General features: G+C 36.6%; 1 protein-coding gene across 5 annotated transcripts in view; it reads left to right on the plus strand.

Moving 5' to 3' along the window:
• The window catches only part of LOC306852690 (rho GTPase-activating protein 12-like), a 61,787-nt gene that overhangs the window by 28,733 nt on the left and 6,335 nt on the right, over positions 1–26,719 (plus strand). Inside the window, exons 3-18 of one of the 5 annotated variants that reach the window (XM_079389726.1) lie at positions 13,975–14,235; positions 15,410–15,550; positions 15,636–15,716; positions 16,232–16,357; positions 17,822–17,893; positions 18,192–18,253; positions 20,119–20,200; positions 20,593–20,715; positions 21,474–21,575; positions 23,590–23,688; positions 23,781–23,883; positions 23,964–24,080; positions 24,187–24,285; positions 24,383–24,460; positions 24,929–25,063; positions 26,071–26,176. In XM_079389726.1, the coding sequence (XP_079245852.1) occupies positions 13,975–14,235; positions 15,410–15,550; positions 15,636–15,716; positions 16,232–16,357; positions 17,822–17,893; positions 18,192–18,253; positions 20,119–20,200; positions 20,593–20,715; positions 21,474–21,575; positions 23,590–23,688; positions 23,781–23,883; positions 23,964–24,080; positions 24,187–24,285; positions 24,383–24,460; positions 24,929–25,063; positions 26,071–26,176 (1,787 nt within the window). Of the gene's footprint in view, positions 1–13,974; positions 14,236–15,409; positions 15,551–15,635; positions 15,717–16,231; positions 16,358–17,309; positions 17,382–17,821; positions 17,894–18,191; positions 18,254–20,118; positions 20,201–20,592; positions 20,716–21,473; positions 21,576–23,589; positions 23,689–23,780; positions 23,884–23,963; positions 24,081–24,186; positions 24,286–24,382; positions 24,461–24,928; positions 25,064–26,070; positions 26,177–26,719 lie in introns of all 5 variants that reach the window. The other 4 variants (XM_079389729.1, XM_079389728.1, XM_079389727.1 and 1 more) reach the window with 4 other exon arrangements.

The raw sequence follows: 26,719 nt of genomic DNA on the forward strand, positions 1-26,719 counted from the left end.
TAAATAATTATGTATTTTAGCTTTAATTACAGGGCCTTAGACAGCGAAGCCATTAATTGTCATCTGACCAATATTGGGGACAACCAATGGGAGTTTAGTCAGTGAAGTTCATGTGATATGCCACCTGATACAGTTGGTTGCAGCAGTCAAGTTGAAATGTCCAATAGAATCCATCCAATAGCTCAGTAACTTGGTCAACTCCAGCAATTTAATCACTGTCAGTGTGAAAAGAGATTCAAATTTAGACCCTGACAGACTCATGAACAGGAACCATGGTAATTGAAATCCCACTGTTCTTCTGTGGAGCGTGTGAACTCCATCTCCATTGATCTCTAGTGCCATGACCTCTGACCTCTGCTGGCAGACCTTCAGCGTACAGGGCCACCATGTCCTGCTTTCTCTTAGCGGTTGCTTTACTCTCTCCCTCTCTCTTTCCACTCCACGATGGTTAAGGCCAGTGTCCTAATGAGTGAGCCTATTTAAAGAGAACTCCACTGCTTCTATATTTAACTCACTAAGATGCTCTCTTTAAGCACTTTGTCCCTGCCTCTTTGTGGCTTTGGGATGGAAAGCCGTGATTGTCTTGTCTTTGATTCCTTATTTCTCTCTTCTGCCCTCTCCGTATCGCTCCATTTTCCTCTTGTTGCAGCAGGGGCCTGTTTTGGCCCCAGACTCACAGAAGACATGTTCTCTTACCTTCGATCTCCACACTACCTGGTGAGTGCCTGAGCACCAAATGCAGAAAATGAGAACACTGAGATATACAGGAAGACGTTTAACGTAGGCGGGGTTCTCGCTTATCGCAGTTTCCACAAAAATACAAAGCAGCACAGCTGTTTTCAAAATTAATAATAATAAATTCTTGAGCACCCAATCAGCATAATAGAGCACTGATGTGATAGACTGGAGTAATTGTTTTTACAAATTCATTTTGCCATCACAACAAAACTAAATTGTAAAATATATTAAAACATAAAACATTTATTTTAAATAATTTTTATATTTCACAATATTACTGTTTTTGTGTATTTTTGATCAAATAAATGATTATGTGAAATGATAAATTATCAATTATCAATTATATATATGGTATGATTATTAAGGTTAATTTTTAATTTTGCTGAAGTGTTCTGTAGTAAACAAGAAAATAGCTGTCATGCTGTCTGTCTCTTTCACAACTGGAAGACCCTGTACTTTTGTGGCGAAATGCCACTCATAACTTGACCTACAAGAAATGAACAGGGTGTAGGAGAGAAGGATGATGTCAGTTGTTTTTTTGAACGGAGAGCAGCACAAGGCAAGTACAGGTTGCCACAAGTACATTGTGGCCATTGATGTCATTTTGCTGATTAACCCATGTCATTCGCACAAGTGTCCTCACACTCAAGCTTTGTTCCATCAGTACGGTGGCTTTGTGGTCATCGTGAGAAAGACGCATTGTTCTGCGTCTATTTCTGCAGCGAAAGGTCTTGTCGAGGGCAGGCATGGGTGTTCACTGTCACTAACATATGGCCTTAGATTGCTCTGTTGAGTGTTGGGAATGTCTTTCTCTTATAATGTTGCATAATTGGAATTCCCTTCCCACAATCCCTCAGTTCTGCCATAAAGAAAAGTTTTTGGTTATTTCCAATGCAGATCCTAATGTTTTCAAACCATTTCAGAAGACTTTCTGAAATCGTAGGTCTTTGCTCATCCATGCCTCTGTGACACTTTTGAAAATCCTTTCTGGCTGTCTGTGTGTCTATTCATCTTTCTGTTCCTCTTTGTTGAGTCATTGTGAGTTGTTCTGAGGGCAGTCCTCCCTGAATAGCTATTGTGCTCTCTGTACCAAGAGCCGTCATCTCCTTTAGTCTGTATGGCAGACGTTCGATGAGCCTCTATAAGACGTTTCGTTAACCCTGCTGTTCTTGTGTGTACAGGGGTGACGAACCAACATGGAGAAAAACACTTGAGTAAATCAGCCACAGTGATCTAGCCCAGCAAGCGCTGCACCACAATGCCTTGGCACCTTTGTTAACAAGCCGTGTGCTAAATGTGAGTCTAGGACACTCAGCTGGGATTTATTTTATTGGATTTTGCTAAGACTAACAACAAGTGATTGCATCATTGCATTTAATGTGTGTGTTGTCAGGCCGTTTGGCCGACGTTGATGTTTAACCTGCCACTAATTTGATTCACCTTTACAAGATTATCTGTTTCAGATAAATCTACTCTATATTACCTGTCTGTGATTAAATGTAAGACAGAAAGAGGAAAAGGAAAATATCTTTCTAGAAGGCATTTCCTTTATGCAGACAGATAAGATCAAAAGACAGTATTGCTTGAAACGTCCTGTTATGCATGATGAGCTGCTATATTGACCTTTGTATAATATTTCTAACTATGCAATTTGTAGAACAGTATTTAAATGTACATAGGCTTGTTTTTACACAGTCAAGAGTTAGGCCCTATTTATATGCCATTTTTCTGCCATGTCCTATTGATAAGCCGTTTGCACAATCTGACATGGCTGGGGTTGGAATTGAACTGCGGGTTTTGACTGGCCAGAGGAGAACTGGCCCCCCAACTGAGCCTGGTTTCTCCCTAGGTTTTTTCTCCATTCTGTCACAGAGGGAGTTTTGGTTCCTTGCCGCTGTCACCTCTGGCTTGCTCCGTTGGGGACACTTAATTTCTAGCGATTATCATCAATTTGATTTCATAGATACTATTTAAACTAAACTGAGCTAGACAATGACTGAATCTCTGAATTCAATAATAAAATGCCTTTAACTGAAAATTGAGTGTTTAATCTTATCATTATACATTACTGACACTCTATCCTCCAATTTGATACTGTTAAGTGCTTTGAGACAATCTGTATTGTTAAAAGCGCTATATAAATAAAGGTGAATTGACGTGACTTTACAGCCAGACAAATATTCGGTACAAAATTGTGGTGCAATTTAAACATTATATTTTGAATGAGGATCTGTTAATGCTTCTTTTTAGGTTATGAACATATCTATGCTGGTATGCTGTTAATGTGACAGAACTTTTTATATAGAGGTGTTCTAATCTCTTTTCCATCGCACTGCAAAGAAAACAGACCAGCCGACAAGATTCATGCTTTTTTCGTCACATTCCCAGAACCGCTGATGTTACATAAGACTTGCTCACAGACAGACTATATGTTTATACACAACAGTAAATAACAGAGGATAAACCAAGAACAGTTGTGTACACTTGTATTTGACGTTGTTTGATGAACATCATAGTGAGAACAAAAATTTGAATGGCTGTTTAAAACATGTTTGAGTTAATTTCTTCTTCATGACAAGTGGTGTTAGAAATAGAACATTGTGCAGCACTGTTTTGTGTACTGTATTAACCACTTTATTTCTGCTTTTCTACAAGCACCACCTACTGTTAGAGAGTGAATTTGCGTGTTCATTTAGTCCATTCTGCAATTTTGTACACATTTTGTCATATATATATATATATATATATATATATATATATATATATATGCAAATGTGAATACATGTAAAAATGGGGGCTCTTGCTATCAGTTCTGGCAGCCAGTAAACTGAAGGTTTTAAGTGATTCTTCAGTCAGACTCAGCACTCATGAAGCTGCATTCTGAACTTTTTAGATAAAGCTCTTTGGTAAGTCTTCCAGTCTAGGTGTTACAAATAAATGGGTTTCAGTGAGTTTTTCACTGTCAGTGGAGAAGGGAGAGGGAAAAAAAAACACAGCAGAGAATCTCAGATTATCAGCAAGTCTGATTAAAAAAACTATATGACTATTGCTTTAGTTACTTTAGTACCTTTTAAAATATGTTTTAGATAAATTAGATTGGATGTTGTGTTGTGATCTAGAGATATTATTTGGTAAAATAAACACTGACCTCAAATCAAGTCCATTAGTGATTTGGTGTGTCAGAGATACAGTGTTCTAGTTGTTGTATGTGGAGGGATGTTATAAATGTGTTTGTCCAGATTTTCATTCATAATTAGTTGTTGTAGAGAGAAAATTATTCAAATTCTCTTAGTTTTCGTAATTAAAATCATACTGTTAGCATAATAGCAAGTTAATTGCTACTGTATGTTAGAGTAGAATAAAATCTTGCTCTTATGAATCTATCTGTCTCAAAGTCTCTCTCTCTCTGTGTGTGTGTGTGTGTGTGTGTGTGTGTGTGAGGCAAATCTGTTATTTTCATTTATAGAGATCATAGTAAGTCCCATAGGTTGTGTCAGGGCATCATCTGTCCATAAGCTTTGGTATTAAGATCACTATAATCTGTCTTGAAGATCATGATATCTAAATATTTATTGGCTTAAGGGAAATAATAAATCATTACAAATGTGTGGCATGACACCATCCTAACTGGCATGACTCTGTTGCTGCTTATACTTATTGCCATACGTTCACAGTTCAGCCTCGTAACCTACAGTCCATGTAATTAGCAAGAGGCAATACCACGACAGGAATTAACGAGGGATTTTCTCATTAGTCAGGAGGCTTAACTTCCCAAGGGGTGTCTGGAGGGGCAGGAGTGTGTTCAAGTATTGCATGAATGGTATATTGTGCTGTGTGGTGCTAATACAGCTTAGCCTTAGTTATTGATTAGCAAGTACTGTTAAATGAAAATTATATTGTTGTCTGACTGCATTGACCAGTGTGCTTCCAAACCACAATAGGGGCTTTCACACCAGAGAAACCTTTTCATAGTTCCTAGAGCTAATGGCAGAAGTTCCTAGTCTCTGGCGTGTTCGCACTGCAGGTAACGAAGCATTTATAAACCTGTTGTCCAACAAAGAGAACATTTAATAACATGTTTTTACTCCAAACTCACTTTAACGTCAGTTGAAATTGTAATAAATGCTATGTCAATTAGCATTGCATTAGAAATATACCACTTTCTTTTGAAAACACTAGCGTTGGCTTGAACAACACCGATAAACAATATATTGTCAGCCATGTGTTTAATTGTCTTCATGTTTAGTCAAAGCATTTATATCTTCTTTAATTCAGCTCAGCGATCCATATTAGCGAATTTTGTATTAGGGAGTTCCTGGAGCGTTTAAGTTATATTACATCTGTGAGGCATATTTAGAGTTTGTGCGCAAGAGTGCCCTCTGGCTACGAGTAGGAATCAAACATACATTATATGTATTTATACTGTAGCACTCCATACTGTGCGCACAACTCTTTTTTGGGGGTAAATATAGTCTCTCTATAGAAATTAAGTAAACATAAAATAATCCAATCTTTTTGAAAAGATTACTATAATTTGCTTACAAAACTACTTTGAAGATACTTAAAGTGGCTGATATTTTTGGTTTGCTTGATTGTTATGCTCCATGTACCATATAATTTGACAAAGTCACAATTCTTTGCTTCTTATTGGAACAAATAGCATGTTAATGCAAAATATATGCTATTTAAAAACAAATGTTTGTATCAGTTAGCCATTTTAGTTACTTCCCAGCACTAGAGGTTAATGTAAACCCCAATACTTGAATCAAGAGAGGGAAGAATTTATCCCTGAAGGTCAGCCCAAAGGTTTTACAGTTCAGGATTTGTAGTTTCCCCTAAGCTGCCTTTGCTACAGTCTGCTTTTCTGTAGGTATTGTAACTCTTAGGAAAAAGTTGTCAACAAAAATACAAACAGTGGAAAAATTATACTTGTCTTGCAGAGCGTGTCAGTTCAATTAAGCTTTTCAGTAGTGCAGTTTTTTTAAGCCTTTGCATCGGTCAGCACATTGAGGGAACTCAAAGAGAGAAAGACAGAGAGAGAGGGATAAAGGGGTGGGAAAGAGAGAAGAAGAGTCATCCATCCAGTCCTTCTGTCTAGAAGCATCCTCGCCACAACTCACTTCATAGTTTAAGCTAATTTAGGTGACAATGTCTCCATATTTTTAACTCCCCTAGTCTATTTTTTATTTTATAGGAAAAATATGTAGCCGGTGTTTGTCTATGGAGTAATCTTATAACTATAATAATGATTTGTAATGCTATATGGTTTAATACATATGGGGTTTGACATTAGAAAGTATGCATGGTTAAATAGTAGAGCATGGTGCTAACAATGCCAGTGTCTTGGGTTCGATTCCATGAACTGAAAAAATGTATACCTTGAATGCTTTGGATAAAGTGTCTGCCAAATGTGCGTATAAAAAATGCATATGTGACAATAATGTGCAATGTGTTTCCCAGAAACTTTAAAGTCTGGATAACATGGACTGCTAACAATGAAGATAGAAAGTTCTTAGATAGACAAGCTTTAGATTTGCAGTGCAAGTTGACTGGAAACACTGTAGGTTGAAGATATGGGACATGAGCTCATTCACAAGAAGTCGTTTGAGCTCAGAGAACAGAGTGTTGCTCACTAGGAGTCCTCTCTAACATTTTTGAATAATTAATGGGGTTTTTTGGGGAGATGAGGGGAACCGATGAGAACACAGGAATTTGCACGGTTGCGGGACGCACCGTCTGCCGTAGTGGATTTGGGACTACCATCAAAGCACATCGCCCCCAGGTTTCTGCACTTCTACACACTCACAGAAATGCTCATATATCCACTGCCAAATTCACTGATTATAACAGATGCAAATCTACACATATTTTAATAATTAGCTAGTTGGTGGGCTGTCTGAACAACTAGTTAGTCTTAAAGGGCTCATCGCATGCCCATTTTACACAAGTTGATATGATTCTTTTGGGTCTTAATGAAAAGTCTATTACATACTTTGGTTAAAATTTCTCAATGGTAGTGTAAAAAACACCTTCTTTACACTGTCAAATCAGCTCTGTTTTCAGCACACTGACTCCGCCCCTCTCTTCCGTGGAGTGACGAGCAGACCATAGATATGTGTAGATACCCTATTCGACTGCTCAAGATACGTTGATGCGTCAGCCATCTCGCATTCACTATAATAATCAATGAATATTCAAAGATATACAAGCGTTTAACTTGCTGTTGTAGACTCACAATCAATGCGCTCAAAGTTTCGCAGACCATTCCAAAAATGGCAGATGGCTTACGTATCGCGGCCCATAGAAACAGTCGATAATGAGGCATCTAGGCATATATATCTATGGAGCATACTAAACTTCAGCCGCGAAACTGGCTAACCTAGCAAATTATTAGGAAAGGCGATTTGCAAAGATTCATAAAAACCCTTATACTCACTTCTTCTGTAGATAAAGCTGGACCACGAATGATTCGGGCAAACATAGATGCATTTATGTAGATCGGGGATCGGCGCATTCACTTCAAAGTGAAAGTAACTCTAATCCGCTGCGTCTTCAGAGGCTCAGATGTCAGGAGTAAATAACGACTGCTATATTCATTTATTACATCCAACAACAAAACACCTCAATTACTTAATCTGAGACATCACTGGAGTCGGTCGGACTGTTTACAGCTCACTCAGGGCGGGTCTAAGGTAAGACGGTCTTGTCAATCAACTATCTTGGGAGGGGCCTGTACAGAACTACATCATTCTGACAGGAACCTCAGAACAGCCTGATTTCAGAAAGGGGATTTTAAAATATGGATATAAAAAAAAAACAATGGGTGGATTTTTATCATTAGAGGATGGATGTGTACACACACTTCCAATGCACATTTATGTTCAAAACAACTTGTAAAGTGAATTTAGCATCTGATGACCCCTTTAAAGAGATAGTTCACCAAAAAATTTAACTTCTGTCATTATTACGCACCCTACTGTTGTGTATGACTGACTTCTGTATGACTGAGTTTTTAAAGAATGTTTCAAATGTATTTGTCCATACATTGAAAGTCAGCGGAGTCCAAAGTAACATTGTACCCTGCAAATTTTTATTTTATGGACAGGAAATTCAAACAAAAACATTCTTCAAATGAACTACTTATGAGATGGATGAATGTATATGTTTCTTATCCATTACAGTTCAACAAGTAATAAAAAATATAATGCGCTTCCCTAAATGACCATCCAGGCCTATCACTAATCATTATTCTTTCCCCACAAATTTTCCTTTTGAATTTCAGACATTTTTAACCCATTCAGCATCCGTTCCGTGTGCAGCTGTTCTTCTTGCTGCTCTGACTGAGATTTCATATTCTCGTTGAGTCCTATAGAAACCGTCAGCATTAGCGCTGAGCGCAGAGAGATCTGGGTGTGTGGTATCACGCAGCATTATGCTGTTTGCCGAGGACCTAAAGGTTAATTGGTTGTCTCTCTGTCAGAGTTTGAGTGTTGCTGAACTCGCTGAGTTGTGAAATAGAGCTAAAATTCCCCATAAAGTTTGTTGCCTACTAAATCAGCCTTCCTGGAGCCACACTTATTGATTTGAGTGTGTATGTTTGTGTCCTTCGTGACACACTTGCAGTAGATACTGTGGCCTCATACTGTAGATATAGACCTCATGTTCGGTTGAGTGGCTCCAGGGGCTCTGGGGGAGGTGACTGTGTGGCTGTGCCCGTGTGGCTCTGCATATGTCACAGATGTGCTAATGTGTGGCTGAACAGATGCATCCTGACTGAAGGCAATCAGATGGAAATGTAGGTTACACTGGTCATCCATACTTAGTCCAGGAGGAAGAGAGTGAGATAGGCCTTTCTTTATGAAAGGGGTAGTTTGTGATGGACTGAAGAGGAGGAAAAGAGTCTGCTCTCTAAAAACAAAGGGAGCGATACGATAGATTGAAGGTTATTATTATTGCTATTAGTTAAGCCTACATTCTTTGTGATGTGAAGAAGATGAAACTTTAATTTAACTGAACTGAACTAACCTGATCTCATGAGAAAATGTAACATTGGCGATTTTGAATATTATGGCAATCTGTAACTAATTTACAGTTTGTCAAATTGGTAGTGAATTTGTATGATATATATATATATATATATATATATATATATATATATATATATATATATATATATATATATATATTTATTTATTTATTTATTTATTTATTTAGTCATTTAGCAGACGCTTTTATCCAAAGCGACTTACAAATGAGGACATAAGAAGCAATCAAAACCAACAAAAGAGCAACAACGTGCAAGTGCTATTACAAGTCTTGGTTAGCCTAACGCAGTACAGATAATTATTATTATTATTGTTATTTTTTAATAAAAAGACATAGATAAAATACAATTAGAATAGATAGTGCTAGAGTTAGAGGGTCAAGTAAAGATATATATATATATATTTACTGTATATATATATATACTGTATATACTGTATATATAATCCTGATTTTTTGGAAAATGTATGAAGATCAGCCCTTAACCCCAACACTAAACTTAACTATAGGCCGATCTCACGAAATCGTATGAATAAGATTGTACAAATGCAGTTTGCTAAAATTGAATGTAATTTTTGTTATCAAGCCTGGTGAAATCTGTGTGAGTGAGTTCAATTTTTGTAATTAATAATTGCTGTGAACATGATAGGTGGGCATTAGTCCACTGACAGTAATCAGCCAATCACAGGCACTGCCTCCTGTCATGTGGATTCTACTCTGTTTTTTGTGTAGAAACAGTCAAGCACATCCATAAAGAAACATCACAATATTGTGACCTTGTCCAAGTTTTCATATTGTCTTCTCACTCCTCTCTCTCTCTCTCTCGCTCTCTGCACTGTACCTTAGATTCATTCGGTAACCGTCTTAAGAGTATGTCACAGCTTAGCACACAAAGGTATTTAAGTGAATGTGTGTGGCATGCATAACCGCTCTGAAATACTAATTTCTGATTGGTCAGTAATGACACTTAGCAGTTGAATTTTGTTCTATAATGATCGCTGAACTTTAGAAATGGACATTGTCTCAGAGAGCCAAGTGCCTACATACTGTAGCTGTGTTGGTTTCTGACCCTTGTTGAGCTTTAATCTGCATGTAATCTAATACAGTTATTTCAAATCAAATCAATATTTAATGCCTATTTAAATTATTCATTTTGTAATTAGAATGGCAATGTACAGTCAGCATTAATCAAAGTACTTTACAAGACCAAGACCATCTAGAAATGCTTATGGAGGACCTCGCTTTTGTCCTGTTTGATTCAAACACACTAGACACACACACACACACACACACACACACACACACACTGGTCATAAGTAATGAGGTGCTTAGGAGGGAAAAGAATGCTGGTTACCATGTTTGCACATAAGCCTTCTCTGGGGGAGGGTTTATTGGTCTAATGTAGACCTCTACTGGCCATTACAAGAAGAGAATAGCAGAGAATAGGATACCATGGTCTAGATTTTTTTTTTAAATGTTTGTACTCTCTTCTTTTATATATTTTTATACATGTGCGCGCGCACACACACACTTTATATATTTTTATACATGTGTGCACACACACACACAGACAGACAGACAGACAGACAGACAGACAGACAGACAGACAGACAGACAGACAGACAGACAGACAGACAGACAGACAGACAGACAGACAGACAGATAGATAGATAGATAGATAGATAGATAGATAGATAGAAACTTTTATTTTGAATGTGATTAATTGTGATTAATCTTTTTGCAGCCCTAATATATGTGGCTGTATAAAGAATGATGGACAGATGAATAAATGAAGGATGATTCATAGAACAATGAAAGCTTGCAGAATTTAGATTAATATATATATATATATATATATATATATATATATATATATATATATATATATATATATATATATATATATACAGGTCCTTTTCAAAAAATTAGCATATTGTGATAAAGTTCATTATTTTCTGTAATGTACTGATAAACATTAGACTTTCATATATTTTAGATTCATTACAACACAACTGAAGTAGTTCAAGCCTTTTATTGTTTTAATATTGATTTTGGCATACGGCTCATGAAAACCCAAAATTCCTATCTCAAAAAATTAGCATATTTCATCCGACCAATAAAAGAAAAGTGTTTTTAATACAAAAAAAGTCAGCCTTCAAATAATTATGTTCAGTTATGCACTCAATAGATTGGTCGGGAATCCTTTTGCAGAAATGACTGCTTCAATGCGGCGTGGCATGGAGGCAATCAGCCTGTGGCACTGCTGAGGTGTTATGGAGGCCCAGGATGCTTCGATAGCGGCCTTAAGCTCATCCAGAGTGTTGGGTCTTGCGTCTCTCAACTTTCTCTTCACACAGATTCTCTATGGGGTTCAGGTCAGGAGAGTTGGCAGGCCAATTGAGCACAGTAATACCATGGTCAGTAAACCATTTACCAGTGGTTTTGGCACTGTGAGCAGGTGCCAGGTCGTGCTGAAAAATGAAATCATCTCCATAAAGCTTTTCAGCAGATGGAAGCATGAAGTGCTCCAAAATCTCCTGATAGCTAGCTGCATTGACCCTGCCCTTGATAAAACACAGTGGACCAACACCAGCATCACTGACTGTGGGTACTTGACACTGGACTTCAGGCATTTTGGCATTTCCCTCTCCCCAGTCTTCCTCCAGACTCTGGCACCTTGATTTCCGAATGACATGCAAAATTTGCTTTCATCCGAAAAAAGTACTTTGGACCACTGAGCAACAGTCCAGTGCTGCTTCTCTGTAGCCCAGGTCAGGCGCTTCTGCCGCTGTTTCTGGTTCAAAAGTGGCTTGACCTGGGGAATGCGGCACCTGTAGCCCATTTCCTGCACACGCCTGTACACAGTGGCTCTGGATGTTTCTACTCCAGACTCAGTCCACTGCTTCCGCAGGTCCCCCAAGGTCTGGAATCGGTCCTTCTCCACAATCTTCCTCAGGGTCCGGTCACCTCTTCTCGTTGTGCTGCGTTTTCTGCCACACTTTTTCCTTCCCACAGACTTCCCACTGAGGTGTCTTGATACAGCACTCTGGGAACAGCCTATTCGTTCAGAAATTTCTTTCTGTGTCTTACCCTCTTGCTTGAGGGTGTCAATGATGGCCTTCTGGACAGCAGTCAGGTCGGCAGTCTTACCCATGATTGCGGTTTTGAGTAATGAACCAGGCTGGGAGTTTTTAAAAGCCTCAGGAATCTTTTGCAGGTGTTTAGAGTTAATTAGTTGATTCAGATGATTAGGTTAATAGCTTGTTTAGAGAACCTTTTCATGATATGCTAATTTTTTGAGATAGGAATTTTGGGTTTTCATGAGCTGTATGCCAAAATCATCAATATTAAAACAATAAAAGGCTTGAACTACTTCAGATGTGTTGTAATGAATCTAAAATATATGAAAGTCTAATGTTTATCAGTACATTACAGAAAATAATGAACTTTATCACAATATGCTAATTTTTTGAAAAGGACCTGTATATATATATGTGCGTGCTGTGCATTTCCTTCTGGGTGTGCTCTACACATTTCCATGTGGAGGCATGTGACTGAGCATGGATTTGAATACATTCCTCTGTGCTTCTCTGTGTGTATTGAATATTTTACATACACTAAGTGAAATGAACTCATAATCACAGCGATTATTGAGACATTGAGATATTTTTGGGTCACCTTTCTTACGAAATAATCCAGTGTAGGCTGGTCTCTCTCTGTGTGCTGTTCAATTGCAGATACAGTATGCATGTGTTTGAAACAGAGCAAGAGACAGATATGCAAACAAGGGTTGTGGCTTGTATGCAGATATTGATTTGGAGAGTTTCAGTATCTCCATTAGACCGAAAAGAACAAGACCTACAACTCAAGAGACAAGCAGGACTCAGAAGGTGAAATTTACCACTGTATTTTTAATTGATTTGATTTCAAATGCTTTATATTATATTACTTTAAATGATATTAATATACAGTATAATTTTTTGGTTTTAATTTTAATTTTGTGATTCCGTTTATTATTTTGTTTGTTTAAAAATAAAACTTTTTTTTTTTAATTACAACATTGCAAATGTAATCCTGCATTCTGCTGCAGCTGACCTCTTTAAAATTTAGCAATATTTCTTTTCTTTTCTTTTCTTTCTTTCTTTTTTTTAAAACAAGGTATGATGTACAGTAGTTGGCCATGTTCACAACCAAACTGCCACTAATTACCAAATAAAAAATAATACTTTTTTTATTGATAGATAGATAGATAGATAGATAGATGATAGATAGATAGATAGATAGATAGATAGATAGATAGATCAGATAGATAGATAGATAGATAGATAGATAGATAGATAGATAGATAGATAGATAGATAGATAGATAGATAGATAGATAGATAGATAGATAGATAGATAGATAGATAGATGGACGGACGGACGGACGGACGGACGGACGGATGTTATAATATAATATTTAATATTGACTGACTTCTTTACTTTCATTAGTACTAACAAGACATTTCTACTGAACTACTGAACCGTTCTACTGGTATTTGCAATGTATTAATTTAATAAACACTTTTGCAACCTTAATAGTATGTTATACACACAACCTTGCGGTTTCTAGCATTGTTCATGAAATCAAAATATTTCTTTAAATTATTGTCTTTTCCTGTAGACTTGCATTATAAATCATTTTTACCAGTCTAGTTTTTGTTTAATTTTGTTAAGGTTTTTTTTATAAATCAAGACATTTCAGAAATTTCAGGAATGGTGTAATCTGTCCAAACATATGTATTAATGGATTTGTTTTATATATAAATTTATATCAGCATTGCCTCGTTCAGATCAAGTCCAGATAGTCATTCTGGGATTCTGTACAAGTTTCTTTCTAATTGGCTCGTCTTGTCGTTCTGCGCGTCTCTTTCTTGGAAAAACATGCAAATATTTCTGTGCTTAATTTTTAACTTTATTGAATTCTGGTCATGCTTTCTTCTCATTTAAAATGTGTTTTAAAGGAACGGTGTTAGAATTGTCGACCGAGAATGCTTCAATAAAGTCATTGACAGATGTTTCTTGGGCTCCCTGTGAATCTTGGATCACTTTGTCAGAGTTTTTCCAATGCTTGGCAAAATAAATAAAGTTTTATTAGCTGTTTAAAATTTCATAGTTTTCCTGACTTGCCTCTCTTCCTCTGTTTTGTCTACAGGGCATATCTCCCACTGGACAGGGTCGACCTGAGTCCCCCGTTTACACCAACCTCCAGGAGCTAAAGATCTCTCAGTCGTCTCTCCCACCTGTTCCCTCTTCGTCCCCTCTGCATATCCTGGGTGACTGGGAAACGCACAAAGATACGAGTGGAAGAAACTTCTACTACAACCGCATGACTCAGGAGAGGACCTGGAAACCGCCCCGCTCTCGAGACAACGGGGTCACTCGTGGGGACACGTCCAACACTGGAGACATGGAGGTAACAAACAACTGGAATAGTATACATTGAAAAGTCCACGTTGGTCAGCTATGTAAATAAAATATCTAACTTCATCTGTAAACATACCATTCCATTGATGTAATAATGCTAATGTGAGTGTGACTCTGTGCCCACATGCTTGTGCATGTGAAAGCCAGAGTTGAAGTAGGTCTTCAGTCTATATTTAAGCCTTTGAAAAATGCTGTTCAGATATTTAAGCTTCATCAGACGGCTGACCCAGCTTCACTCAGAACAGAGTGGAGCAACACACTCTCTGTGGAAATGACTATTATTACAGATTATTTTTTAACAAAAATGTGTTGTTATTCTGGTTACTGTAAGCGCTGACATGTATGTCTGTTTTTACAAGAGTAAAATGTTTGACCTGTTTCCAAACTCATTTAGTCGTATCTGAAGTTTCAATCTAAGTTTCACTCTTTCCATTGTTCATAGCTGCCATCCAGTGGAACTATTTGGGAATAATGAAAGGGGCACATGCTGTTTTTTGTTGTTTATCAGTTAAAATGTTATCTGTTACAGATGCTCTAACTTAGAACTAAATCAGTATTAAAATGTTTTATTTGTTTTTTAATAATAATAATACTAATTGTAATATTACATTATTTTTATATATATATATATATATATATGTATATATGTGTGTGTATGGATTATTAATATATAATAGTAATTCAGATGTTATAATATAATATTTAATAATATAAAAAATATTATTGCAACTTTTATCATTGTTGTACAGCTACAACTATTATCATTGTTTATTTAAAAATAAAATAATAATAATAATAAAATGTGTATTCATGTTTGTTTTTTAAATAATAATATATTGATTTTTATCAATAATAACAGTAATAATAATAATATTAATATTTTTAAATAATATTATAAAACAATATTACATTTTAAATATAACAATTATAATAAAAATAGTGTATTAAAATATATTATTTTTAAATAATAAATTTTTATTGTTTATTACTGATAATAATAAGAATAAAATATATAAGAACTATAATAAATTTAAATAAATAACATTTGCATTGTTACATTTTGTTGTTTTTTTTATCCAAAGCAGTTTACTGTTGTTATTGCCATACCATACTGTTGAAGTTGCAATTTTTGTCTCATTGTCTTGTCTTACTGTTTTCTTCAGCATTTGTCTTCTGAGGAGAATTGTCCCAGCACACACTCCAGTCAGTCAGACAGTCAGTACGGATCGCCCCCTCGAGGCTGGTCTGAGGAACTGGATGAACATGGCCACACACTCTATGTATCTGAATACACCAATGAGAAGGTGCTGGAAAGAGCTGCTTACATACAGAAATCTCTTTTTGTTTTGAATGAGACAGAGTAACAAATCTTTTTGTTTTGTTTGGCAGTGGATTAAGCATGTAGATGAACAAGGGCGGCCGTATTACTACAGCGCTGATGGATCCCGCTCAGAATGGGAGTTACCAAAAGTAAGTTAAAGTTTTTTCCTCAGAAATACCCAGACAGCCTTTCTTCTGTCTTTAGATCATGTGTGATCATTGAATGCTTTAGCTTTAGTGTTAACCAGGGCAGTAGGAGGATTCCTGGGAAAATCTAAAAGTAACCCTGATTCCCTAATCTAGTTATCTGAGATCAGTGTCTTTAGTGCCCCAGTCGCTGCTGGACACTGTTTATCTGACCACACGCTTCTCTTTTATTACACATCCTCTCACTCTCATTCCATCTAACACACACACACACACACACATGTTGTGCTTTGGGGGGCTGAGCGTGTTGGGTGGGTTTATGTTTGGAGGAGGGGATCTGACCGCACATGGTGCTGTGGACGGTGAGGAGAGAGGTACCTTTGTTTACTTTTTTGTGTCTTTATCACTGCCAATACTTATTTTGTATATAAACTAATTGGATTTTTTAACCAATCTATTTTCTATATTGGACTTATCTGTCACTTTCTCCCTCTCTTTTTCTTCCTGTTTGTTCCCAGTATAATCTCTCTCCTCCAATCTCTGGAGAAGCTCCTAAGAGTCACAGTTTGGAAAGGAAACAGCAGGAGCCCATTGTGCTGACCAAGTGGAGACACAGCACCTATGTGCTGGACATCAGTGATAAGGTATGCGTCTATGTTGTAACACAAACAAATCTTATTTAGCACAACTAGAGCACAACATAATCTTCACAATACAGTTTTTTTTGTGCGATATATATGAATACATACAATACCATTCAAAAGTTTGGGGTCGGCACATGTTTTTGAAAGAATTCTCATGTTCACCAAGGCTTGATTTAGTTTATCAAAATATAGTAAAAACAGTAATATTGCGAATATTATTACAACTTAAAATACTGTTTTGTATTTTATCTCTTGTATTTGATTGTTTTTTTATGTTTTATGTTATGTTTATAATTCAAATTGAGGGAACCTAATTAGATTCAATACAGTTCACCAAAAATCACACTATTAAAAAAAGAAAAGTCAGGTAAAAACCGTAAACCTTTAACAAAAAAAAAACATAAGAACATATTTAAAAATAAGAATATTATAAATAGTATTGTAACTATTATTATTATTTTAATTTCATATGCTTTCTATGCCAAATTCATGGATTTAATTTCCGGAAAATGATCGTGCTTGAACTGATAAAAATTTGCACCTTCAGTACAATGTATATTTCTTCAGATAAAAGTGTCTGCAAAATGCAAAAATGTAAATGTAAATACCCTTAAAGGATAACTGAGAACCTGACATACCAAAATACAACGTTTCTTTGATTTATTTTTATCCTAAGTTAACCAGCATGTAGCCTAAAAGCCAATTAAAAGGCTGTCATTTTTTCCTTCACTCAGATGCCAGTGAAGATTAACACAGACCAAATATATTTCTTCTAGGAGAGCACAAGGCTTTTAACAGTCCTTAATCTTGTGCATTTTCCATGCACGTGTGTGTGAGTGCATATGGTTTGTATTTTATTTTGTTAGTCAATTATGCTAGTTCTGTAAAGATGCTAGATGAAACAAGCCTGACATTATGTTGCTCTTGTGTCGCACAATGGTTTTCATTCCAGCTGCCATTCAAAAGCAGATGGTTCTGTGTGAACCGCCTCCCCAGGCACTTCGGCCTGTCACTGTACAGAGAAGTTAGTCGCCTCATTATGCTGTAACCAATCAGATGTGATTACAGACTTCTTGATTTCTTCACTTCACAAATTGAAATAGTTTTCAAGCGAATCAAGGAAACAAATTTGCGTTGATCAAAACCTGCTCAGATGTGCACATTTATATGTGATTTATCTGGTTGTGATGCTTATTTGTATGCTTGCTTTATACTAACTCTTCATTAACTCAACTGACATCTCTTTTTTTATTCTTGTCCATGTTCTTACAAATCATTCATGGCAAGACTCAAGATAACAGTGATTGTGACCGTTATCTGTCATGCAAACACTGATAAATCAGCCTTTTTCTCTTAGGAGATTCTTAACTGCCTTTAGAATGGATCTAACATCATTTTGTATTCATCCTCTAACTCCCATTCTGAATGTTTAACACAGCACTTTTTCTGCTTTATGACTTACAGGAGTCTGTAAATGCCAAACACAACTCTCCTGAATCAGACTCCTGCCCCTCTTCACCTAAACACCCCTTCACCGTTAGTATACACACTAACCCTTGTGATTTTATGCATGCTCTTTTCAATGTTTTAACATTTAGTTATCTTCTAAATGCATGTTGTCATCAGAATGTGCAATGCAAATTTCCAAATTTAACTACTGCTACTGTAAACAATAATAATACATACTATTATATTAATCATTATCATTATATTAATATATATATTGATATACAATATTATTATTTTATTTACTTTAATCTTTTTCCTTTTTTGTAATATATATATTTTTCCTTTAATGTTTACTTACTAAGCTCATTTTTTCCCTTCTCTGTAGCCCTCAGAAAAGTGTGGTGTTCTCAATGTAACCAAGATTACGGAACATGGCAAGAAAGTCAGGTAAAAAACTGCATCACTGAATATTGCCATTGGGTGAGGTGAAATGGATAAACTAATCACATTTTAACAAAATTGTGCAACCCAAATTCCGGAAGTGTTGAGACGTTTTTTCATTTGAATAAAATGAAAACTAAAAGACTTTCAAATTACATGAACCAATATTTTATTCACAATAGAACATGGATAACATAACACATGTTTAAAATGAGAAATTTTACAATTTTATGCACAAAATGAGCTCATTTCAAATTTGATGCCTGCTACAGGTCTCAAAATAGTTGGGATGGGGGCATGTTTACCATGGTGTAGCATCTCCTCTTCTTTTCAAAACAGTTTGAAGACATTTGGGCATTGAGGTTATGAGTTTCAGGAGTTTTGGTGTTGGAATTTGGTCCCATTCTTGCCTGATATAGGTTTCCAGCCGCTGAAGAGTTCGTGGTCGTCTTTGACGTAGTTTTCGTTTAATGATGCACCAAATGTTCTCTATAGGTGAAAGATCTGGACTGCAGGCAGGCCAATTCAGCACCCGGACTCTTCTGTTACGAAGCCATGCTGTTGTAATAGCTGCAATATGTGGTTTAGCATTGTCCTGCTGAAATACACAAGGCCTTCCCTGAAATAGACGTCATCTGGAGGGTAGCATATGTAGCTCTAAAACCTTTATATAGCTTTCAGCATTCATAGTGCCTTCCAAAACATGCAAGCTGCCCATATCGTATGCACTTATGCACCCCCATACCATCCGAGATGCTGGCTTTTGAACTGAACGCTGATAACACACTGGAAGGTCTCCATCCTCTTTAGCCTGGAGGACATGGCGTCCATGATTTCCAACAAGAATGTCAAATTTGGACTCGTCTGACCATAGAACATTTTTCCATTTTGAAACATAGTTCAATAGTTCATTTTAAATGAGCCTTGGCCCACAGGACACGACGGCGCTTCTGCACCATGTTTATACATGGCTTACTTTTTGCATGATAGAGCTTTAGTTGGCATCTGCAGATGGCACGGTGGATTGTGTTTACTGACAGTGGTTTCTGGAAGTATTCCTGGGCCCATTTAGTAATGTCAATGACAGAATCATGCTGATGAGTGATGCAGTGTCATCTGAGGGCCCGAAGACCATGGGCATCCAACAAAGATCTTTGGCCTTGTCCCTTACGCACAGAAATTTCTCCAGTTTCTCTGAATCTTTTGATGATGTTATGCACTGTAGGTGATGAGATTTGCAAAGCCTTTGAAATTTGACATTGAGGAACGTTGTTTTTAAAGTATTCCACAATCTTTTTACACACTCTTTCACAGATTGGAGAGCCTCTGCCCATCTCTACTTCTGAGAGACTGCCTCTCTAAGACATCCCTTTTATAGCTAATCATGTTACAGACCTAATGTCAATTAACTTAATTAGTTGCTAGATGTTCTCCCAGCTGAACTTTTAAAAATGTCTTGCTTTTTCTGCCCTTTGTTGCCCCCGTGCCAACTTTTTTGAGACCTGTAGCAGGCATCAAATGAAATCTCATTTAGTGTATAAAAGTGTAAAATTTCTCAATTTAAACATTTATGTTCCCTATGTTCTTTTGTGAATAAAATATTGGCTCATGTGATTTGAAAGTCTTTTAGTTTTCATTTTATTCAAATTTTAATGCGTCCTAACATTTCTGGAATTCGGGTTGTAATATTGCAATATTATATTCTTATCAGAAATGTTGTGGCCTTTGTTTATACTTCAAAGAATTAATGTATTGTTCTGCAGTGAAAAAATGTAAGCATTGGTTATTAAAAAACATTTTGATTCCCTTTTCTAGTTTCTCATTTGATCTTTAGAGTAAGTGATGCATCCATTGTTTTTATTGTCCTGCAGGAAGAATTGGGCCTCCACCTGGACTGTCCTGCAGGGATCCTCTTTACTTTTTGCAAAGGGTCAGGGCAGTGGCACCAGTTGGGTATGTATTCATGACTGGTTACAATGGTCAGTTCATCTGGGTCAAAAGTGGAATTATTCTCTTAACCCTGTTAGTCAGCATTATTTCAATTTACATGCTTTGAATAGGATTCCCCATAGTCTACCTCAAATTTGCCTGCATTTATTCAGGAGTGTATCATGCAAACTGCATCCACATTCAGTGCTCGGCAACAAGTGTAAACAAAAAGATGCCTACATGCTTTTATCTAAAAACTGTAGCATTCAGATTGCTATTAATATCAGCTCTCTTGCCAATTTGTACCTCTCTCCTTCATTTATATCTCCCATGTGTGTTGTGAGTGTGATTTCATGCATCATCACTCTCTTTTCTGTTCTGTTCCTTTCTTCCATCTCTTCTCTGCCTCTTCAAAGTCGTACTGCCGCAATGGTTCCTTTCCTGAACTCCTCCTTTCATTGCTAAGTAACTGGAAGCGTTCGATTAAGCCCCGGCCTGCAGTGTCCTATACGCACTGTAGACGCAGTCGGGCTCCCTCTGTATGTGTCAGCCTCTCTGGACAGAATGAATGTGCCCTCGATGCTGATCCAGGAACAGTTTTGTCTAGATTACAGATTTGTAGTTTGATAATAGGCAAAATTTTTAAAAACGAATGGTATTTAATAGAAGTTCATAATTTAAATAATTATAAATGAATAATAGGCTGTGTGATGCAGATCTGTTTTGAGATCAGCTGAGCAGGGCAGCTTGTCTCCCATTTTATTTGTGCACGTCCTACTTTTCTGCTTGTGCGCCACACTTATCGCCCCCTGTTATGTGCTTGACGTTAGTTCCTCCAGCAAGAGAGAGTGAATTTAAAACTTTTACGATGTCGAATAACCAGACTTAGTAAATGAAAATGGAAGCACTAAGAAGCTTAAGATTGTTGGCATGCATTTTTGCATATTCAGACTAATTTATTTTATGCTATTTGAATGTGTAAGCATCTTTATACAAAATAGAGCTTAGCATTGCGCAAAGTAAAATGTGGGAATGCTCTTTGTAAACCTAGGCCGTAAATTATAAAACAGTCAAGTGTGTGCATTGTGCATTTAATATTCGAGTCTAACCTATTATTGTACTTTTGGCACCCAGAACTAATTGACACTTAAAACGCAGTGTAACTCGCTTTTGACCCAGGAACATCACTATAGCTTGTGTTTAACAGCACTGGACTAAAGAGAATCCTAAATAACTCTTGATGATTTGCTTTAAATGTTGAAGATTTAAAACAAGTTTATTCACCTTGTTTTTTAAGTTTGGAGGCAACCAGTCCAAACCCGAATTTACAGTGGACCTGCGAGGTGGTTCGGTTGAGTGGGCATCCAAAGAAAAATCCAGCAAGAAACATGTTATTGAGGTGAGAGTCAGCTGATTGAATTTCTTAAAATATTCATTGTTAGAAACATTTAAAGGGATAGTTCACCCAAAAATAAAAATTCCATCATCATTTACTCGCACTCAAATACGAGTTTCTACACAAAAAGAAGTTATTTTGAAGAATGTTGGTAACCAAACAGTTGATGGTAGCCATTGACTTCTACAGTATTGTATCCATACCATGGAAGTCAATGGCTATCATCAATTGTTTGGTTACCAACCTTCTTCAAAATATCTTCTTTTGTGCTCAACAGAAGAAAGAAACTCATACAGGTTTGGAACACCTTGAGGGGTTAGTAAAAGATGACAGAATTGTCATTTTTGGGTGAAATAGCCCTTTGTTTGAACATTTTTGCATACAGAGCAATTTCCTGGTAAATTAGTAGAAGATAATAAAGCAATAATGCACAAGAGACTCTTACTTAGTGATTTGTTTCACTGGTATGGGTGTTTTTAGACACAATGTGAATCACAGTGTCTAGAACTCTCTTAACTGTAGCAAAATTACTATATGACACAGCCATTACTGTCTTCTTAGTTTGATAAAACATGCTTTTAATTTAATGGCAACGGTATTACAATAAAAGACAACTGTTTTGTAAATAGCTAATTTATTAGTTATTTTATCATTTTTATTAGTAATTAGTGTTTATTAGATATTAGAAATTACACAAAGTTCTTTGCTACAATTAATTACTATAATTGCAGTATGTATACTATTTCCAAGCAACATAGCAACTATACACTCACAATATACAAACCCGATTCCAAAAAAGTTGGGACACTGTACAAATTATGAATAAAAACAGAATGCAATGATGTGGAAGTTTCAAATTTCAATATTTTATTCAGAATACAACATAGATGACATATCAAATGTTTAAACTGAGAAAATGTATAATTTTAAGGGAAAAATAAGTTGATTTTAAATTTCATGGCATCAACACATCTCAAAAAAGTTGGGACAAGGCCATGTTTACCACCGTGTGGCATCCCCTCTTCTTTTTATAACAGTCTGCAAACGTCTGGGGACTGAGGAGACAAGTTGCTCAAGTTTAGGAATAGGAATGTTGTCCCATTCTTGTCTAATATAGGCTTCTAGTTGCTCAACTGTCTTAGGTCTTCTTTGTCGCATCTTCCCCTTTATGATGCGCCAAATCTTTTCTATGGGTGAAAGATCTGGACTGCAGGCTGGCCATTTCAGTACCCGGATCCTCCTCCTACACAGCCATGATGTTGTAATTGATGCAGTATGTGGTCTGGCATTGTCATGTTGGAAAATGCAAGGTCTTCCCTGAAAGAAACAACGTCTGAATGGGAGCATATGTTGTTCTAGAACTTGGATATACCTTTCAGCATTGATGGTGCCTTTCCAGATGTGTAAGCTGCCCATGCCACACGCACTCATGCAACCCCATACCATCAGAGATGCAGGCTTCTGAACTGAGCGCTGATAACAACTTGGGTTGTCCTTGTCCTCTTTAGTCCGGAAGACATGGCGTCCCAATTTTCCAAAAAGAACTTCAAATTTTGATTCGTCTGACCACAGAACAGTTTTCCACTTTGCCACAGTCCATTTTAAATAAGCCTTGGCCCAGAGAAAACGCCTGCGCTTCTGGATCATGTTTAGATATGGCTTCTTTTTTGACCTATAGAGTTTTAGCCGGCAACGGCGAATGGCACGGTGGATTGTGTTCACCGACAATGTTTTCTGGAAGTATTCCTGAGCCCATGTTGTGATTTCCATTACAGTAGCATTCCTGTATTTGATGCAGTGCTATTTGGCATGACATTTCAAAATGTCTCACTTTCAACATTTGATATGTTATCTATATTCTATTGTGAATAAAATATAAGTTTATGAGATTTGTAAATTATTGCATTCCTTTTTTATTCGAAATTTGTTCAGTGTCCCAACTTTTTTGGAATCGGGTTTGTAAGTATCTGAACATTCTTAACTCCCACTGACCTGATCTGAACTTTGACCCCGGCAGCTGAAGACACGAGTGGGCACAGAGCTTCTGATCCAGTCTGAGATTGACAGTGTTATCAGTGACTGGTTCAGAGCGCTTTCTGAGACCATCAACACACATGTGAGTGAAATGCATCACACAGTACAAAATTATGACAGTAACAGCATACGCAGATGTTCAAAGATACATTTATGTAAATGCATGTGTTGTAGGCTTGGGAGTCTGATGAGGCCATTGAAGAGGACATGCCTGAGTCTCCAGGAAGTGAGAAACACGACAAAGAGAAAGACCCACGAGACTCAAAGAAAAACAGAGGTACAGAATACATGCATTGTAAAATAAATCATAACCATGTATGGTTTGTTGAGTCGTGACACACACGTGTGTTTATACAGTGGTAAAGAACTCCAGTTTGGATTCGTCTGAGCAGAAGAAGACCAGGGTCAAACTGAAGAAGTTCCTCACAAGGAGACCAACATTACAGGCTGTCCGGGACAAGGGCTACATAAAAGGTAAAATACACTTATATAAGCATATACAGCTTAATTAGCTTTTGTGAATGATCTAGATAAAGAGGAAAGAGAAGACACCTCTGGTAACCCTTCTGTCTGATCTCAGATCAGGTGTTTGGCTGCAGTTTGACTGCCCTGTGTCAACGAGAAGGTACTTCCGTGCCTAATTTTGTCAAGATGTGCATTGAGCATGTGGAGAATACAGGTATTTATCTATTTATACTATACTCTAATGCATTTTTGAGTTGTCATTCTAGAACTACATCCACTTCCTGTCTCATTTCTCTGTATCTGTTTCTCAGGCTTGAATGTTGATGGCTTGTATAGAGTCAGTGGAAACCTGGCTGTCATACAGAAACTGCGCTTTGCGGTCAATCACGGTAGGGAAGAACTGTTTTTTTTTCTGAATGTAGTTTTTTAAAACGACACAATCTCGCAAACAGTTCTCACGCACCAGTGTTGTTATTGTTAAAATAAAGCTGAAATAAAATTAAATATTAGATGAAACAACTTAAACTTTAAAAGCTTAAAGTGCTAAAATTACTAAAACTGAAATAAAATAATTTAAAACTATATAGAAGTACATATCTAAAAATGACAAAAGCATATAAAATTACTTAAACATATGCTGAAATTAAAATGAAAATATAAAACGAAAGCTAACTCAAAATATGAATACATTTTATGATAGTATATACTGTAAATTATACTGAAATAACACTGTCACACATATCTCCGACCTTGAAAGGTAACAACAAAGTTCGAACAATCAGATTGGTTGTAGAAAATGCTTGTTTGTCCGTCTGATATTGTGTGTCAGCAGCTTTGGTGTGTTTATATGTCTGCAGATGAAAAGGTAAATCTGGAAGACAATAAATGGGAGGATATCCACGTGACTACAGGTGCTCTGAAGATGTTTTTCCGGGAGCTTCCAGAGCCTCTGTTCACTTACGCATCTTTTAATGACTTTGTTGAAGCCATCAGTGAGTTCTTTATTTTTCTGTTTGTTTGATTATTACACAAACAAATGTCTCCTTTCCCTGTTTTAAATGCTGTTTTAAAAGTTTAAACATTTTTAAACTAAGAAATGTTATGATGTGAAATAAAGATGAAATATGAACGTTTCCTCACCATTTCTTGGTCACTAATCAAAAATGAGTTTGTGATGCTTATTATGTGAACTCCTTTGTACAAACAATCAGATGTTCTGCTGTTCTAAAGTTTGTGGTCAGGAATGGGTTTTTTTTACGTTTTTGGAAGTGAACTATAATATTCTGAAATATTATTACCATTTAAAAGCACTGTTTTTTATTTTAATGTTATATTCCTGTGATGGCAAAATTACATTTTCAGCAGCCGTTACTCCAGTCACATGACAAATCACAGAAATCATTCTAATATACTAATTTGGTGATCAAGAATCAGGATTTTGATTAGAAGTTTAAAAAAAAGCATTTATTTGAAACAGAAATGTATTTGATCACTGGATTGCTTTATAAAATGTTAATTAATTTAGAAAATAATCGGTAATGCTTTATTTTAGGGTCTCTTAACTAGTTGCTTATTAGCCATTTATTAGTAGTAATTAAGCACATATTAATGCCTTATTCTACATGACCTTATTCTACATCCGTAATCCTACCAACTACCTTACTAACAATTAATAAGCAGCAAATTAGGAATTTATTGAGGGAAAAGTAATTGTTAATAATGAATGTGTTCCTTATTCTGAAGTGTTACCAAATAATCTTATTGACCCCAAACATTTGCAGTGTACAAAATGCTCTTTGAATACTCTTTTTAATAAGGAGATGTCCAAAGAATAAACATTGATTTTATTATTACACTCCCAGAATACTAATAAAGCATCAACCACAAGAGGGAGCAGTTTGATTTGGGAATAATATTTCTTGCCGTTCCCAGATTTGGATCATCAGTAGCATTTTAACTGTATCCTAATCCTGCTTTTTTCATTTTGCTTACTTTTCAGAACACTCAGATTACAAGCAGCGAGTCCAATCCATAAAAGACTTGATCAAACAGTTGCCAAAACCCAATCAGGAAACAATGAAAGTGTTATTGAAACACCTGAAAAGGTAAGAAATTGCTCCTGTCGTTGTTTTAAATAGAACTTTAGTATATAATTCACAGGGCCCTTTCCTGCAAGGATGGATTTGTCATTTTGAGTTAATAAGCCTTCCTTTCCAAACCATCATCATTCATTATTGATTTAGGACCAGGCTGGTGTGTGTAATTGTTAGAGTTGAGGAGGGTGTGGTCAGTGCTCTGCACAGCAAGCCTCTATCTCACTGTATCCATTACTGGGACAGACCTGGAGACTAGCCAGCTACATCATTATGAGAGAGAGAGAGAGAGAGAGAGAGGGACAGGAAGAGTCTAGAGGGAGGGTGTACACCACATCCTACTGATGAATTGCCATTGGCACTGGGTGTGATGCATGAGCCACAGAGAGAGAAGGAGAGTCTTGAGAAATATTGAGAGCAGAAGACAGTGACGGAGAGAGAACATGAAGGGCTGTATGGAGGAAAGTGTGAGTGTGAGGTGCCATAGGTAATCCAGGCGTGGCGGCCTGTGATTGTGATGCTGTAGGAATGTAATTCAATTAGTTAACAGCCTGT

Source organism: Barbus barbus (assembly GCF_936440315.1).
Source record: "Barbus barbus genome assembly, chromosome: 32".
In the NCBI taxonomy this organism is placed as follows: domain Eukaryota; kingdom Metazoa; phylum Chordata; class Actinopteri; order Cypriniformes; family Cyprinidae; genus Barbus; species Barbus barbus.